Source organism: Oncorhynchus nerka, linkage group LG11 (genome assembly GCF_034236695.1).
Source record: "Oncorhynchus nerka isolate Pitt River linkage group LG11, Oner_Uvic_2.0, whole genome shotgun sequence".
Lineage (NCBI taxonomy): Eukaryota > Metazoa > Chordata > Actinopteri > Salmoniformes > Salmonidae > Oncorhynchus > Oncorhynchus nerka.
Window position 1 is genome coordinate 2,123,434 of NC_088406.1, and position 19,883 is coordinate 2,143,316.

At 45.7% G+C, this 19,883-nt stretch overlaps 1 protein-coding gene across 1 annotated transcript in view; it reads right to left on the minus strand.

Moving 5' to 3' along the window:
- pgr (progesterone receptor) overlaps nucleotides 1–11,026 on the minus strand; it is a 49,546-nt gene extending 38,520 nt beyond the window's left edge. The window contains exons 1-2 of the mRNA XM_065024147.1: nucleotides 9,835–11,026; nucleotides 9,479–9,588 (exon numbers count right to left, since the gene is read on the minus strand). Of these exons, the coding sequence (XP_064880219.1) occupies nucleotides 9,479–9,588; nucleotides 9,835–10,832 (1,108 nt within the window). The 5' untranslated portion in view covers nucleotides 10,833–11,026. The remainder of the gene's footprint in view (nucleotides 1–9,478; nucleotides 9,589–9,834) is intronic.
- Nucleotides 11,027–19,883: the final 8,857 nt, after the last annotated feature.

A 19,883-nucleotide genomic window follows, 5' to 3' on the forward strand; every position in this document is an offset into this window, starting at 1 on the left:
TGTCCACAACCATATTTCACCTTGATTTTCCCACAAGTCTGATGTATCTGTCATTGTAATCATGGGTTCAGAACTGATGTCCTCTGTCAATGGCTTACAGACTGCTGTCATCTTCCCGTTCATTCAACACTGGGAGAACTGCAAACTGTTATTTTATCAGACTGAGAGACATGTCCATGGTCAGACTGAGAGACATGTCCATGGTCAGACTGAGAGACATGACCATAGTCAGACTGAGAGACATGACCATAGTCAGACTGAGAGACATGACCATGGTCAGACTGAGAGACATGACCATAGTCAGACTGAGAGACATGACCATGGTCAGACTGAGAGACATGACCATGGTCAGACTGAGAGACATGACCATGGTCAGACTGACCATGGTCAGACATGACCATGGTCAGACTGACCATGGTCAGAGACATGACCATAGTCAGACTGAGAGACATGACCATAGTCAGACTGAGAGACATGACCATGGTCAGACTGAGAGACCATGACCATGTCCATGGTCAGACTGAGAGACATGACCATGGTCAGACTGACATGTCATGGTCAGACTGAGAGACATGACCATGGTCAGACTGAGAGACATGACCATGGTCAGACTGAGAGACATGACCATGGTCAGTCAGACATGACCATGGTCAGACTGATGACCATAGTCAGACATGGTCAGACTGAGAGACATGACCATGGTCAGACTGAGAGACATGACCATGGTCAGACTGAGAGACATGACCATGGTCAGACTGAGAGACATGACATAGACATGACCATAGTCAGACTGAGACATGACCATAGTCAGACATGACCATGGTCAGACTGAGAGACATGACCATGACCATGTCCATGGTCAGACTGAGAGACATGACCATGGTCAGACTGAGAGACATGACCATGGTCAGACTGAGAGACATGACCATGGTCAGACTGAGAGACATGACCATGGTCAGACTGAGAGACATGACCATAGTCAGACTGAGAGACATGACCATGGTCAGACTGAGAGACATGACCATGGTCAGACTGACAGAGACATGACCATGGTCAGACTGAGACATGACCATGGTCAGACTGAGAGACATGACCATGGTAAGACTCAGAGACATGACCATAGTCAGACTGAGAGACATGACCATGGTCAGACTGAGAGACATGACCATGGTCAGACTGAGAGACATGACCATAGTCAGACTGAGAGACATGACCATGGTCAGACTGAGAGACATGACCATAGTCAGACTGAGAGACAGACTGAGAGACATGACCATGGTCAGACTGAGAGACATGACCATGGTCAGACTGAGAGACATGACCATGGTCAGACTGAGAGACATGACCATGGTCAGACTGAGAGACATGTCCATGGTCAGACTGAGAGACATGACCATGGTCAGACTGAGAGACATGACCATGGTCAGACTGAGAGACATGACCATGGTCAGACTGAGAGACATGACCATGGTCAGACTGAGAGACATGACATGGTCAGACTGAGAGACATGACCATGGTCTGAGAGACATGACCATGGTCAGACTGAGAGACATGTCCATGGTCAGACTGAGAGACATGACCATGGTCAGACTGAGAGACATGACCATGGTCAGACTGAGAGACATGACCATAGTCAGACTGAGAGACATGACCATAGTCAGACTGAGAGACATGACCATAGACTGTGACCATGGTCAGACTGAGAGACAGACCATGGTCAGAGACATGACCATCAGACTGAGTCAGACTGAGAGACATGACCATGGTCAGACTGGTGACATGAGACTGAGAGACATGACCATGGTCAGACTGAGTGACATGGTCAGACTGACCATGGTCAGACTGATGAGACCATGACCATCAGACTGAGAGACATGTCCATGGTCAGACTGAGAGACATGACCATAGTCAGACTGAGAGACATGACATGACCATACCATGTCAGACTGAGAGACATGACCATGGTCAGACTGAGAGACATGACCATGACCATGACCATGGTCAGACTGAGAGACATGACCATAGTCAGACTGAGAGACATGTCCATGGTCAGACTGAGAGACATGTCCATGGTCAGACTGAGAGACATGACCATAGTCAGACTGAGAGACATGACCATGTCAGACAGTTAAACTGAGAGACATGACCATGGTTAAACTGAGAGACATGACCATGGTCAGACTGAGAGACATGACCATGGTCAGACTGAGAGACATGACCATGGTCAGACTGAGAGACATGACCGTGGTTAAACTGAGAGACATGACCATAGTCAGACTGAGAGACATGACCATGGTCAGACATGACCATGGTCAGACATGACCATGGTCAGACTGAGAGACATGACCATGGTCAGACTGAGAGACATGACCATGGTCAGACTGAGAGACATGACCATAGTCAGACTGAGAGACATGACCGTGGTTAAACTGAGAGACATGACCATGGTTAAACTGAGAGACATGACCATGGTCAGACAGAGAGACATGACCATGGTCAGACTGAGAGACATGACCATGATCAGACTGAGAGACATGACCGTGGTTAAACTGAGAGACATGACCATAGTCAGACTGAGAGACATGACCATGGTCAGACTGAGAGACATGACCATGGTCAGACTGAGAGACATGACCATGGTCAGACTGAGAGACATGACCATGGTCAGACTGAGAGACATGACCATGGTCAGACTGAGAGACATGACCATGGTGAAACTGAGAGACATGACCATGGTCAGACTGAGACATGACTATAGTCAGACTGAGAGACATGACCATGGTCAGACTGAGAGAAATGACCATGGTCAGACAGAGACATGACTATAGTCAGACTGAGAGACATGACCATGGTCAGACTGAGAGACATGACCATAGTCAGACTGAGAGACATGACCATACTCAGACTGAGAGACATGACCATGGTCAGACTGAGAGACATGACCATGGTCAGACTGAGAGACATGACCATGGTCAGACTGAGAGACATGTCCATGGTCAGACTGAGAGACATGAACATAGTCAGACTGAGAGACATGACCATGGTCAGACTGAGAGACATGACCATGGTCAAACTGAGAGACATGACCATAGTCAGACAGAGAGACATGACCATGGTCAGACAGAGAGACATGACCATGGTTAAACTGAGAGACATGACCATGGTCAGACTGAGAGACATGACCATGGTCAGACTGAGAGACATGACCATGGTCAGACTGAGAGACATGACCATGGTCAGACTGAGAGACATGAACATAGTCAGACTGAGAGACATGACCATGGTCAGACTGAGAGACATGACCATGGTCAAACTGAGAGACATGACCATAGTCAGACTGAGAGACATGACCATGGTTAAACTGAGAGACATGACCATGGTTAAACTGAGAGACATGACCATGGTCAGACTGAGAGACATGACCATGGTCAGACTGAGAGACATGACCATGGTCAGACTGAGAGACATGACCATGGTCAGACTGAGAGACATGACCATGGTCAGACTGAGAGACATGACCATGTCAGGTGACCATAAACTGAGAGACATGACCATGGTTAAACTGAGAGACATGACCATGGTCAGACTGAGAGAGACATGACCATGGTCAGACTGAGAGACATGACCATGATCAGACTGAGAGACATGACCGTGGTTAAACTGAGAGACATGACCATAGTCAGACTGAGAGACATGACCATGGTCAGACTGAGAGACATGACCATGGTCAGACTGAGAGACATGACCATGGTCAGACTGACCATAGTCAGACATGACCATGGTCAGACTGACCATGAGACATGACCATAGTCAGACTGAGAGACATGACCATGGTCAGACAGAGAGACATGACCATGGTCAGACTGAGACACATGACCATGGTGAAACTGAGAGACATGACCATGGTCAGACTGAGACATGACTATAGTCAGACTGAGAGACATGACCATGGTCAGACTGAGAGAAATGACCATGGTCAGACAGAGACATGACTATAGTCAGACTGAGAGACATGACCATGGTCAGACTGAGAGACATGACCATAGTCAGACTGAGAGACATGACCATACTCAGACTGAGAGACATGACCATGGTCAGACTGAGAGACATGACCATGGTCAGACTGAGAGACATGACCATGGTCAGACTGAGAGACATGTCCATGGTCAGACTGAGAGACATGAACATAGTCAGACTGAGAGACATGACCATGGTCAGACTGAGACCATGGTCAGACATGACCATGGTCAGACTGAGACATGACCATGGTCAGACTGAGAGACATGACCATGGTCAGACTGAGAGACATGTCCATGGTCAGACTGAGAGACATGTCCATGGTCAGACTGAGAGACATGTCCATGGTCAGACTGAGAGACATGACCATAGTCAGACTGAGAGAGACATGATGGTCAGACTGATGACCATGGTCAGACTGAGAGACATGACCATGGTCAGACTGAGAGACATGACCATGGTCAGACTGAGAGACATGTCCATGGTCAGACTGAGAGACATGTCCATGGTCAGACTGAGAGACATGTCCATGGTCAGACTGAGAGACATGTCCATGGTCAGACTGAGAGACATGACCATGGTCAGACTGAGAGACATGACCATAGTCAGACAGACTGAGACATGACCATGGTCAGACTGAGAGACATGACCATGGTCAGACTGAGAGACATGACCATGGTCAGACAGGTCAGACTGACATGACCATGGTCAGACTGACATGACCATGGTCAGACATGACCATGGTCAGACAGAGAGACATGACCATGGTCAGACTGAGAGACATGACCATGGTCAGACTGAGAGACATGACCATGGTCAGACTGAGAGACATGACCATGGTCAGACTGAGAGACATGTCCATGGTCAGACTGAGAGACATGGTCAGACCATGACCATGGTCAGACTGAGAGACATGACCATGGTCAGACTGAGAGACATGACCATAGTCAGACAGAGAGACATGACCATGGTCAGACTGAGAGACATGACCATGGTCAGACTGAGAGACATGACCATGGTCAGCAGACTGAGAGACATGACCATGGTCAGACTGAGAGACATGTCCATGGTCAGACTGAGAGACATGACCATGGTCAGACTGAGAGACATGACCATGGTCAGACTGAGAGACATGACCATAGTCAGACAGAGAGACATGACCATGGTCAGACTGAGAGACATGACCATGGTCAGACTGAGACCATGGTCAGACTGAGACATGACCATGGTCAGACTGAGAGACATGACCATGGTCAGACTGAGGTCAGACATGACCATGGTCAGACAGACTGAGAGACATGACCATGGTTAAACTGAGAGACATGACCATGGTCAGACTGAGACATGACCATGGTCAGACTGAGAGACATGACTGAGAGACATGACCATCAGACTGAGAGACATGACCATGGTCAGACTGAGAGACATGACCATGGTCAGACCATGGTCAGAGACATGACCATGGTCAGACTGAGAGACATGTCCATGGTCAGACTGAGAGACATGTCCATGGTCAGACTGAGAGACATGACATGACCATGAGTCAGACTGAGAGACATGACCATGGTCAGACAGAGAGACATGACCATGGTCAGACTGAGAGACATGACCATGGTCAGACTGAGAGAGACATGTCCATGGTCAGACTGAGAGACATGACCATGGTCAGACTGAGAGACATGACATGACCATGGTCAGACTGAGAGACATGACCATGGTCAGACTGAGAGACATGACCATAGTCAGACTGAGAGACATGACCATGGTCAGACAGAGAGACATGACCATGGTCAGAATGACCATGGTCAGACATGACCATGGTCAGACTGATGACCATGGTCAGACTGACATGTCCATGGTCAGACTGAGAGACATGTCCATGGTCAGACTGAGAGACATGACCATAGTCAGACAGAGAGACATGACCATGGTCAGACAGAGAGACATGACCATGGTCAGACTGAGACTGAGAGACATGACCCATGGTCAGACTGAGAGACATGACCATGGTCAGAGACTGAGAGACATGACCATGGTCAGACTGAGAGACATGTCCATGGTCAGACTGAGAGACATGTCCATGGTCAGACTGAGAGACATGACCATAGTCAGACTGAGAGACATGACCATAGTCAGACAGAGAGACATGACCATGGTCAGACTGAGAGACATGACCATGGTCAGACTGAGAGACATGTCCATAGTCAGACTGAGAGACATGACCATGGTCAGACTGAGAGACATGACCATGGTCAGACTGAGAGACATGTCCATGGTCAGACTGAGAGACATGTCCATGGTCAGACTGAGAGACATGACCATAGTCAGACTGAGAGACATGACCATAGTCAGACAGAGAGACCATGACCATGGTCAGACTGAGAGATGGTCAGACATGACCATGGTCAGACTGAGAGACATGTCCATGGTCAGACAGAGAGACATGACCATGGTCAGACTGAGAGACATGACCATGGTCAGACTGAGAGACATGACCATGGTCAGACTGAGAGACATGTCCATGGTCAGACTGAGAGACATGACCATAGTCAGACTGAGAGACATGACCATGGTCAGACTGAGAGACATGACCATGGTCAGACTGAGAGACATGACCATGGTCAGACAGAGAGACATGACCATGGTCAGACTGAGAGACATGACCATGGTCAGACTGAGAGACATGACCATGGTCAGACTGAGAGACATGTCCATGGTCAGACTGAGAGACATGACCATGGTCAGACTGAGAGACATGACCATGGTCAGACTGAGAGACATGACCATGGTCAGACTGAGAGACATGACCATGGTCAGACTGAGAGACATGACCATGGTCAGACTGAGAGGCTCCAATAAATCTCTAAGATTACGAGACCAAAACAAGTCAGAAAAGAAGAACACCGTGAACACTGGTTACTGTGATACTGTGTGATACTGTCTGTGCTTTGCTTTAGTTTTGTGCCATTCGTTTATAAAAAGGCACAAATGGTGCTTAGTAAAAACTGTAAAGTTCTGTCGTGTCTGGTGTCAATGTCTGAGGATTAGGGCTCAAAAGGCCACAATAACCCTCAATATTTATTGTTTTTTTCTTCCTGAAACATCATCATTAACCTTTCCTCTCAACCACATGCTACTCCCCATGTACCATGGTAGTGTTCACCCACATGCTACTCCCCATGTACCATGGTAGTGTTCACCCACATGCTACTCCCCATGTACCATGGTAGTGTTTACCCACATGCTACTCCCCATGTACCATGGTAGTGTTCAAACACATGCTACTCCCCATGTACCATGGTAGTGTTCAACCACATGCTACTCCCCATGTACCATGGTAGTGTTCAACCACATGCTACTCCCATGTACCATGGCAGTGTTCACCCACATGCTACTCCCCATGTACCATGGTAGTGTTCAACCACATGCTACTCCCCATGTACCATGGTAGTGTTCAACCACATGCTACTCCCCATGTACCATAGTAGTGTTCACCCACATGCTACTCCCCATGTACCATGGTAGTGTTCAACCACATGCTACTCCCCATGTACCATGGTAGTGTTCACCCACATGCTACTCCCCATGTACCATGGTAGTGTTCACCCACATGCTACTCCCCATGTACCATGGTAGTGTTCAACCACATGCTACTCCCCATGTACCATGGTAGTGTTCACCCACATGCTACTCCCCATGTACCATGGTAGTGTTCACCCACATGCTACTCCCCATGTACCATGGTAGTGTTCAACCACATGCTACTCTCATGTACCATGGCAGTGTTCACCCACATGCTACTCCCCATGTACCATGCCAGTGTTCACCCACATGCTACTCCCCATGTACCATGGTAGTGTTCAACCACATGCTACTCCCCATGTACCATAGTAGTGTTCACCCACATGCTACTCCCCATGTACCATAGTAGTGTTCACCCACATGCTACTCCCCATGTACCATGGCAGTGTTCACCCACATGCTACTCCCCATGTACCATGGTAGTGTTCACCCACATGCTACTCCCCATGTACCATGGTAGTGTTCACCCACATGCTACTCCCCATGTACCATGGTAGTGTTCACCCACATGCTACTCCCCATGTACCATAGTAGTGTTCACCCACATGCTACTCCCCATGTACCATGGTAGTGTTCACCCACATGCTACTCCCCATGTACCATGGCAGTGTTCACCCACATGCTACTCCCCATGTACCATGGCAGTGTTCAACCACATGCTACTCCCCATGTACCATGGTAGTGTTCACCCACATGCTACTCCCCATGTACCATGGCAGTGTTCACCCACATGCTACTCCCCATGTACCATGGTAGTGTTCAAACACATGCTACTCCCCATGTACCATGGTAGTGTTCAACCACATGCTACTCCCCATGTACCATAGTAGTGTTCACCCACATGCTACTCCCCATGTACCATGGTAGTGTTCAACCACATGCTACTCCCCATGTACCATGGTAGTGTTCAACCACATGCTACTCCCCATGTACCATGGTAGTGTTCAACCACATGCTACTCCCCATGTACCATGGTAGTGTTCACCCACATGCTACTCCCCATGTACCATGGTAGTGTTCAACCACATGCTACTCCCCATGTACCATGGTAGTGTTCAACCACATGCTACTCCCCATGTACCATGGTAGTGTTCAACCACATGCTACTCCCCATGTACCATGGTAGTGTTCAACCACATGCTACTCCCCATGTACCATGGTAGTGTTCACCCACATGCTACTCCCCATGTACCATGGTAGTGTTCACCCACATGCTACTCCCCATGTACCATGGTAGTGTTCAAACACATGCTACTCCCCATGTACCATAGTAGTGTTCACCCACATGCTACTCCCCATGTACCATGGTAGTGTTCACCCACATGCTACTCCCCATGTACCATGGCAGTGTTCACCCACATGCTACTCCCCATGTACCATGGTAGTGTTCACCCACATGCTACTCCCCATGTACCATGGTAGTGTTCACCCACATGCTACTCCCCATGTACCATGGTAGTGTTCAACCACATGCTACTCCCCATGTACCATGGTAGTGTTCACCCACATGCTACTCCCCATGTACCATGGTAGTGTTCACCCACATGCTACTCCCCATGTACCATGGTAGTGTTCAAACACATGCTACTCCCCATGTACCATAGTAGTGTTCACCCACATGCTACTCCCCATGTACCATGGTAGTGTTCACCCACATGCTACTCCCCATGTACCATGGCAGTGTTCACCCACATGCTACTCCCCATGTACCATGGTAGTGTTCACCCACATGCTACTCCCCATGTACCATGGTAGTGTTCAACCACATGCTACTCCCCATGTACCATGGCAGTGTTCAACCAGTGGTCATTCTTTAAGCGTCCAAGTCAAATCTCCATACCATATACTGTTACAATCCTCTGATATGGTGTTGCTTACCTTCGACCGCTCGTTTAAAGAACACTTTGCAGCTTCCACATGTGAGGACCCCATAGTGACACCCTGAGGCCTCATCTCCACAGATCATACATAGTCTCTGGGGTGGAACACTGCAGAACCAGGGAATGAGCCATTGGTTATTTACACTGACAACATTGGCACACTGATATCACAGCAATTGGCTAATTGAGGAATAATAAAAAAAGCTCATCAAATCAGATTAATTTTGGCAACAAACAAACAAAAGCGAATGCATGAATATGAAAACACATTTAAATTATCTGAAAGGTGCCAAACTGCTGAGACTTTTACTAAGGTTATGGTCAGCTATACTTTAAATAATGCGTCAATCTTACCCGCCATATCCTGTATAGGTTGGGGACCGCTGGAGCAGGGCTGAGGTGTGAATTCCATCCGGGGAGGAGTAGCCATGGTGTGGGTACTGGTCCTCGGAGACCCCGCTGGACTGGCACCAAAACGAGGAATGAGTAGGAGAGGTCTGAATGGACCATCTGGGCATTTCACTCTTATAAATCATCAAATGCTGCTGTGGACCCTGTCCGTTACTGCTCATTACATCAAAACTCAGCATGCCCTTACCGGGATGAGTAGGAAAGGGAACACCACGTGAGTCTGCACGGACCTGGGGAACCGTCGACATCTGGTCGTTCTGATTCAAGTCGACTAGAAAGTTCGGTGAACAGTCCAATAGTACTTGTTGTCCAGGCGCGGAGGTGGGGAAAGACGCTGCCGAATCATCCAGAAAACCTAACGGTTGTTGTTTCCTCTCGCTGTCATAACAGGTTTCGAGGGTAGGGATGTTGGCCGTTAGGTCAAAATCGGGACACGGTGTTTCCATGATTAGTGACGGCTCCTTCTCATCTTTGATGATCCTACAAACTCCGGTGGCTGTGGTTGAACTGGGTGTCGATGTCATGTTCGTAGCCGCTCTCTGCAAACTTTCATGAGCTACTGTTGGGATCGGCTGCGGTAACGTGGAATCCTTCACTCCCTCTATACCACGCACCTCTGTCCAGCGCACAGGGTCAGAGCGGTCATAAAAAGCTTTATTGACAAGTGAGGCGTTATCTCTGACAGTACAGTCTTTGAACATGGCACTGTTGTTGCTTGAGCTAGGAGGCGCAGCGCACAAAGTGCCAACGTTTCCAAAACTACGCACTACGGAGGACATGCAGACTTGAGACTGTGGCTCCTTAGAGAATTTCCGAGGCTGACCAAATCCTACATCTTTATACTTCTCAATCAAATAACTTACTCTTTTACTGGAGTCTGTGACGTCTGAGCTCAATGTGTTCGCTGAGTCCATCCTGTCTCCTGTGTGTTCATTTTCCATTCTGTTGTCAAAGCTACAGAAATCACGACGACGCCAGTCCCTGTCAGTCGGTGAGGAGACTAGAGTGGGTGGTGTCTCTTGGTGCAAAGAAAGAACTTCCCAAAATGCTTTTCCGCGTTGTGACAAGCTGTGCCTTTAGTGTTCGACCCTGTCAGATTTGCTGTGCAGCTACCACTGGCTTGCTGTATATATAGAGGAATAAAATGGTACAACCCATACGCCTGTGGCTCAATCAATGTTTAAAAGGGGTTTGAAGTCCAAAACACGCCGGTAATGCGGTAGGACTCATTAGGTAATGCGGTAGGACTCATTAGGTCATGCGGTAGGACTCATTAGGTAATGCGGTATGACTCATTAGGTAATGCGGTATGACTCATTAGGTAATGCGGTAGGACTCATTAGGTAATGTGGTAGGACTCATTAGGTAATGCGGTAGGACTCATTAGGTAATGCGGTAGGACTCATTAGGTAATGCGGAAGGACTCATTAGGTAATGCGGTAGGACGCATTAGGTAATGCGGTATGACTCATTAGGTAATGCGGTATGACTCATTAGGTAATGCGGCAGGACTCATTAGGTAATGCGGTAGGACTCATTAGGTAATGCGGTAGGACTCATTAGGCAATGCGGTAGGACTCATTAGGTAATGCGGTAGGACTCATTAGGTAATGCGGTAGGACTCATTAGGTAATGCGGTAGGACTCATTAGGTAATGCGGTAGGACTCATTAGGTAATGCGGTAGGACTCATTAGGTTAATGACTGGCATGACAATGGACATAGAAACTGACGAGACATTACGAACACATTTGGGACCAGACTACACTGGATGGCTAGCAGCTACAGATGATGTGAAATAATGAGGAAGTCTCCATTTCCTATTTCAATAAGCAAGTGGTTGGCCAGGGTAAGAGGGTAGCATGAGAGAGAGCTCAGCCAAGGATAACAGGGTAGCACGAGTTCATTGAATGGCGCAATTATGCCTTGTGCCACTTCACAGAATATCCATGGTTCATAATTAAAACACATAGTTACAAGCCCCTCTATGTCTGTGTTAAAACTGACCATGCTTAAGGTCAAATAGGCGCAGCTCTTGCCCTTCAAGTAAAGAACGATAGGATAAAATTACCTTTTGATGCTGAGTTGTAATAATATCAAAGTCGTAACACATTACTTTAATCAACTTTCTTTGGGGAATTTGTATTTGTATAAAACAGCCAACTAGACTTGTGTAAGAACCCGTGTTCTTTGTTTAAGTTTAGCTCCTGTAATTTACGAGGGCTGGTGTTTGACTGTATCTAGGAGACAGGCTGAGAGCAAGAGGGGGGGAACCCTCCACATGTTCCACTCAGAGACATCATCTAATCTGAGTTTTTAATATTACCAGGGAGGACAGAGACATCATCTAATCTGAGGTTTTAATATTACCAGGGATTGGTAATATTACCAGGGAGGACAGAGACATCATCTAATCTGAGGTTTTAATATTACCAGGGAGGACAGAGACATCTAATCTGAGGTTTTAATATTACCAGGGAGGACAGAGACATCTAATCTGAGTTTTTAATATTACCAGGGAGGACAGAGACATCTAATCTGAGTTTTTAATATTACCAGGGAGGACAGAGACATCTAATCTGAGTTTTTAATATTACCAGGGATTGGTAATATTACCAGGGAGGACAGAGACATCTAATCTGAGGTTTTAATATTACCAGAGAGGACAGAGACATCTAATCTGAGGTTTTAATATTACCAGGGATTGGTAATATTACCAGGGAGTATTATTCAGGTAAAAAGTGAAGTAATTCGTATTTCAGATCACTTTATATGACTCTCCACTAGATTACTGTACAAAAAACAACATCTCAAAAAGGATATCTTGACTTTTTTTATGATGATATATTATAATATCTCTTTAAGCAACCTCTTCTGTTCAGGGTTGGAGAAGATTGCTTTGAAAGATGTATACCGCTGTTGCCTTTGTGTCGCGTGAAACCCCCTGTTGGCTTTGCCATGTCAATGGCTCTACCTGTGTCGCTGTGAGCCGGTGGGTCTGACTCTCTTTGTATCCATGCTGATTGTGGTTCTGATGGCGTCACAGGGTTGCAACTTTCTCTGGTGACAGGAGGGTCATGACCCCCAACATTCTGAAATTGCATTTTCGTCTCCCCCAGTTTTATCATCGCACTGTGATAGAAAAAAAAAAGCTTTAGGACCTCGCGGACACCACATAGCAGGCTGTGTGAAGGCAAAGCTTCTGAAAGGCTAGCTGGACCGGCACGGGAGAGGAACGCAGCAGCTGCTGTCAGTGTGTATGTGTTGCACTCTTTCTCCGAGTTGTAAAAGCAAGCAGAGCAGAAACTGGCTACTCTTTAGTTGACTGATGTAGCTGGCAAGGTAACTGCTGTTTGACTTATTAGAAAAATTAAGTCAAAAGAAAATGGTAAAACGCTTCATTGTGAAGCTAAATACACTTAATGTACTGTGAAATATTTTTGTAAAATCTTTTTTAATGTAATTATATATTAATGTTATTTTATTTTATATAAATTACTGCCTTAATATTTTCTGGACCCCAGGAAGAGTAGCTGCTGCCTTGGCAGGACCTAATGGGGATCCATAATAAACCCCAGGAAGAGTAGCTGCTGCCTTGGCAGGAACTAATGGGGATCCATAATAAACCCCAGGAAGAGTAGCTGCTGCCTTGGCAGGAACTAATGGGGATCCATAATAAACCCCAGGAAGAGTAGCTGCTGCCTTGTCAGGAACTAATGGGGACCCATAATAAACCCCAGGAAGAGTAGCTGCTGCCTTGGCAGGGACTAATGGGGATCCATAATAAACCCCAGGAAGAGTAGCTGCTGCCTTGGCAGGAACTAATGGGGATCCATAATAAACCCCAGGAAGAGTAGCTGCTGCCTTGGCAGGGAGTAATGGGGATCCATAATAAACCCCAGGAAGAGTAGCTCCTGCCTTGACAGGAACTAATGGGGATCCATAATAAACCCCAGGAAGAGTAGCTGCTGCCTTGGCAGGAACTAATGGGGATCCATAATAAACCCCAGGAAGAGTAGCTGCTGCCTTGGCAGGGAGTAATGGGGATCCATAATAAACCCCAGGAAGAGTAGCTGCTGCCTTGACAGGAACTAATGGGGATCCATAATAAACCCCAGGAAGAGTAGCTTCTGCCTTGGCAGGGACTAATGGGGATCCATAATAAACCCCAGGAAGAGTAGCTGCTGCCTTGGCAGGAACTAATGGGGATCCATAATAAACCCCAGGAAGAGTAGCTGCTGCCTTGATAGGAACTAATGGGGATCCATAATAAACCCCAGGAAGAGTAGCTGCTGCTTGTAACTATGTGTTTTAATTATGAACCATGGATATTCTGGGGTCCAGCAACATTAAGGCAGCATATTTACAATTAAAAATATTACGACATTACATTTCACAACACATTCAATGTGTTCCCTCAGGCCACTACACTACTATCACATATTTTCAGTACAACATCCATGTGTACGTGTGCGTAGAGTGCTTGTCTTATCACGCGTGTGTCTGTGTGTGTATAGTGCGTATGTAATCATGTCTGTGTGTGTGTGTGTGTGTAGTGCGTATGTAATCGTGTGTGTGTGTGTCTGTGTGTGTATGTATAGTGTGTATGTAATCGTGTGTGTGTGTCTGTGTGTGTATGTATCTGTGTGTGTATAGTGTGTATGTAATCATGTGTGTGTGTGTGTATAGTGCGTATGTAATCGTGTGTGTGTGTGTGTCTCTTCACAGTCCCCGCTGTTCCATAAGGTGTATTTTTTTGATATCCGTTTATTAAATCTGATTCTGCTGCTTCCATCAGTTACCTGATGTGGAACACAGTTCCATGGAGTCATGGTTCTATGCTGTGTGTTTCCTGCTACACCTGTAGATGGACTGGAGCTGACCGGGGAAACCTCTGGGCCCTAAACCATGACATAATCAAGTCATTACGAAACTCACTCTCTTTGCTTTAATGTGATCTTCCTGAACATTATCATGCTGTTATTATGTTTTTGGTTTTCAAAAAAAAATTGTGGTTTTTCAAACGCCAGCAGATACTGGAAGTGGGCTGTAATGACTCGGAGGAAGGCATATAATTTAAGTTTCAATATTGTTGCTGGCGTTTGTGATGCGAGCCTTGAGCCTATCTCCTGCGTCATGTTACACAAATACTATCAGAACGGATAGTCACAGCAACTTACTGTTTATTCAAATGTTCTCGGATCAGAATTGTTCTCATTATGGGATGTATCATCCCCCTCCCCCCACTTTAGTAAAGAATGTTTTTTCTCTGATAGGCGAATCCCGAGCTTTCAACGGTCGAGGTGACCAAAGACGGTATTTTCTTCTCTCGTAGCATGTTTTGGCACTATATCTGGTTTCCTTGGCAACCGGACTTCCATTTGATAACCATTCATGTGTTAGGGAGAACGGTGGTCCCAGTTTCACACCCCCACAATAAAGCTCCACATGTCATATCATAGATTAGTCCCAAATGGCACCCTCTTCCCTGTATAGTGTACTACTTTAGACCAGGGCCCATAGCACCCTCTTCCCTGTATAGTGTACTACTTTAGACCAGGGCCCATAGCACCCTCTTCCCTGTATAGTGTACTACTTTAGACCAGGGCCCATAGCACCCTCTTCCCTGTATAGTGTACTACTTTAGACCAGGGCCTATAGCACCCTCTTCCCTGTATAGTGTACTACTTTAGACCAGGGCCCATAGCACCCTCTTCCCTGTATAGTGTACTACTTTAGACCAGGGCCCATAGCACCCTCTTCCCTGTATAGTGTACTACTTTAGACCAGGGCCCATAGCACCCTCTTCCCTGTATAGTGCACTACTTTAGACCAGGGCCCATAGCACCCTCTTCCCTGTATAGTGCACTACTTTAGACCAGGGCCCATAGCACCCTCTTCCCTGTATAGTGTACTACTTTAGACCAGGGCCCATAGCACCCTCTTCCCTGTATAGTGTACTACTTTAGACCAGGGCCCATAGCACCCTCTTCCCTGTATAGTGCACTACTTTAGACCAGGGCCCATAGCACCCTCTTCCCTGTATAGTGCACTACTTTAGACCAGGGCCCATAGCACCCTCTTCCCTGTATAGTGTACTACTTTAGACCAGGGCCCATAGCACCCTCTTCCCTGTATAGTGCACTACTTTAGACCAGGGCCCATAACACCCTCTTCCCTGTATAGTGCAACACTTTAGACCAGGGCCCATTGGGTGCCATTTGGGACATATCCTATAATATCTTTGCTTTAGATATAAAGTTATATTGAATTGACAAAAACACACTGACCGTGCGTGAGAACAGTGTAACCCGGAAGTCTATAAATATCACTGGATCTTTCTGTGAGAGTCTGTGAGAGTCTGTGAGAGTCTGTGGGAGTCTATAAATATCACTGGATCTTTCTGTGAGAGTCTGTGGGAGTTTGAATTAACAAGCGGAAGTGTGTTCTTCCTTTTAAAATAGAAGACAAAGTACCGTAGAGAAATTAGATATGGATCAACTTGTGCTTTATTGTGGTTGATTGAGTAATGATGGTTAATTTATGAATCATCTTTAGAACCAAAAGGCCTTCTAAAAGGTCAAACCATGATCACATGATTTCTTGATGACCTCATCCCTTTGTTACAATGCACATTTCCCGATGTGATATAGTATTCTGTTCTACTGTATTCTACTGTATTTTATTGTGTTCTACTGTATTTTATTGTGTTCTACTGTATTCTACTGTATTTTATTCTGTTCTACTGTATTCTACTGTATTTTATTGTGTTCTACTCTATTCTACTGCATTTTATTGTGTTCTACTCTATTCTACTGTATTTTATTGTGTTCTACTCTATTCTACTGTATTTTATTGTGTTCTACTCTATTCTACTGCATTTTATTGTGTTCTACTCTATTCTACTGTATTTTATTCTGTTCTACTCTATTCTACTGTATTTTATTGTGTTCTACTCTATTCTACTGTATTTTATTGTGTTCTACTCTATTCTACTGTATTTTATTCTGTTCTACTCTATTCTACTGTATTTTATTGTGTTCTACTGTATTCTACTGTATTTTATTGTGTTCTACTCTATTCTACTGTATTTTATTGTGTTCTACTGTATTTTATTGTGTTCTACTCTATTCTACTGTATTTTATTGTGTTCTACTGTATTCTACTGTTTTTTATTGTGTTCTACTGTATTCTACTGTGTTCTAGTCTATCCCATGTCTGTATGACCGTTACATCTGTCACCAGCCAGCCACACTCTCTGTGTCTGCACTAAACACTACCTAGCGTCCTTTCTGTCTGCACTAAACACTTAGCGTCCTCTCTGTCTGCACTAAACACTACCTATAGCGTCCTCTCTGTCTGCACTAAACACTACCTAGCATACTTTCTGTCTGCACTAAACACTACCTAGCATCCTTTCTGTCTGCACTAAACACTACCTAGCGTCCTTTCTGTCTGCACTAAACACTACCTAGCGTCCCTTCTGTCTGCACTAAACACTACCTAGCGTCCTACCTAGCGTCCTTTCTGTCTGCACTAAACACTACCTAGCGTCCTTTCTGTCTGCACTAAACACTACCTAGCGTCCTTTCTGTCTGCACTAAACACTACCTAGCGTCCTTTCTGTCTGCAATAAACACTACCTAGCGTCCTTTCTGTCTGCACTAAACACTACCTAGCGTCCTTTCTGTCTGCACTAAACACTACCTAGCGTCCTTTCTGTCTGCACTAAACACTACCTAGCGTCCTTTCTGTCTGCAATAAACACTACCTAGCGTCCTTTCTGTCTGCACTAAACACTTAGCGTCCTTTCTGTCTGCACTAAACACTACCTATAGCGTCCTCTCTGTCTGCACTAAACACTACCTAGCATCCCTTCTGTCTGCACTAAACACTACCTAGCATACTTTCTGTCTGCACTAAACACTACCTAGCGTCCTTCTGTCTGCACTAAACACTACCTAGCGTCCTTTCTGTCTGCACTAAACACTACCTAGCGTCCTTTCTGTCTGCAATAAACACTACCTAGCGTCCCTTCTGTCTGCACTAAACACTACCTAGCGTCCCTTCTGTCTGCACTAAACACTACCTAGCGTCCTACCTAGCGTCCTCTCTGTCTGCACTAAACACTACCTAGCGTCCTTTCTGTCTGCACTAAACACTACCTAGCGTCCTTTCTGTCTGCACTAAACACTACCTAGCGTCCTTTCTGTCTGCATTAAACACTACCTAGCGTCCCTTCTGTCTGCACTAAACACTACCTAGCATCATTTCTGTCTGCACTAAACACTACCTAACGTCCTTTCTGTCTGCACTACCTAGCGTCCTTTCTGTCTGCACTAAACACTACCTAACATCCTTTCTGTCTGCAATAAACACTACCTAGCATCCTTTCTGTCTGCACTAAAGACTACCTAGCGTCCTTTCTGTCTGCACTAAACACTACCTAGCATCCTTTCTGTCTGCACTAAACACTACCTAACGTCCTTTCTGTCTGCACTACCTAGCGTCCTTTCTGTCTGCACTAAACACTACCTAACATCCTTTCTGTCTGCAATAAACACTACCTAGCATCCTTTCTGTCTGCACTAAACACTACCTAGCATCCTTTCTGTCTGCACGACCTAGGCCTATGGAATGTTATTGCTCAGACAAGGCAAAGGTCATCCCGGACAGACATAGGTCAAAGGTCATCCCATCCATGGGTCAGTCTGTCAGCCATACCTGTCATCCACACTGGTTGCATACTAAATGTCACTCTATCCACAGCACTACTTTAGACCAGGGCTTCACTGTAGGATAACGGTCTCTGCTGCTGCCTGACAGAGCTGAGGAAATAGAGCCTTGTGGGTGACCTCTAGTCTTGATGACCTCATCCCTCGTGGTTGTGTTTCAGGGCTGGGGTCAATTTGAATTGACAGCTGTCAAGTGACTTTAATTTAGTATTGAAAAAAAAATGAAAAAAACTTTTGAAATAAATAGCTTCTACTTCTTAGTTTATTGGGAAGTAATTGAAAATAGATTCCATTTAAAAATTATATATTTTGAAAATATTTTAAGTTTCTTCCTGAATTGACTGTCCCATCCCTGGTGTGTGTATGTGTGTGTGTGTGTGTGTATATGTGTGTGTGTGTGTGTGTGTGTGTGTGTATATATATGTGTGTGTGTGTGTGTGTGTGTGTGTGTGTGTGTATATATATATATGTGTGTGTGTGTGTGTGTGTGTGTGTGTGTGTATATATATATATGTGTGTGTGTGTGTGTGTGTGTGTGTGTATATATGTGTGTGTGTGTGTGTGTGTGTGTATATATGTGTGTGTGTGTGTGTGTGTGTGTGTGTATATGTGTGTGTGTGTGTGGGTGTGTGTGTGTGTGTGTATATTCATGTGTGTGTGTGTGGGTGTGTGTGTGTATATATATATGTGTGTGTGTGTGTGTGTGTGTGTGTGTATATATATGTGTGTGTGTGGGTGTGTGTGTGTGTGTGTGTGTATATATATGTGTGTGTCGCTCTGGATAAGAGCGTCTGCTAAATGACTTAAATGTAATGTAAATGTGTGTGTGTGTGTGTATATATATGTGTGTGTGTGTGTGTGTGTGTGTATATATGTGTGTGTGTGTGTGTGTGTGTGTATGTGTGTGTGTGTGTGTGTGTGTATATGTGTGTGTGTGTGTGGGTGTGTGTGTGTGTGTGTATATTCGTGTGGGTGTGTGTGTGTATATATATATATGTGTGTGTGTGTGTGTGTGTGTGTGTATATATATGTGTGTGTGTGGGTGTGTGTGTGTGTGTGTGTGTATATATATGTGTGTGTCGCTCTGGATAAGAGCGTCTGCTAAATGACTTAAATGTAATGTAAATGTGTGTGTGTGTGTGTGTATATATATGTGTGTGTGTGTGGGTGTGTGTGTGTGTGTGTGTGTATATATATGTGTGTGTGTGTGTGTGTGTGTGTGTATGTGTGTGTGTGTGTGTGTGGGTGTGTGTATGGA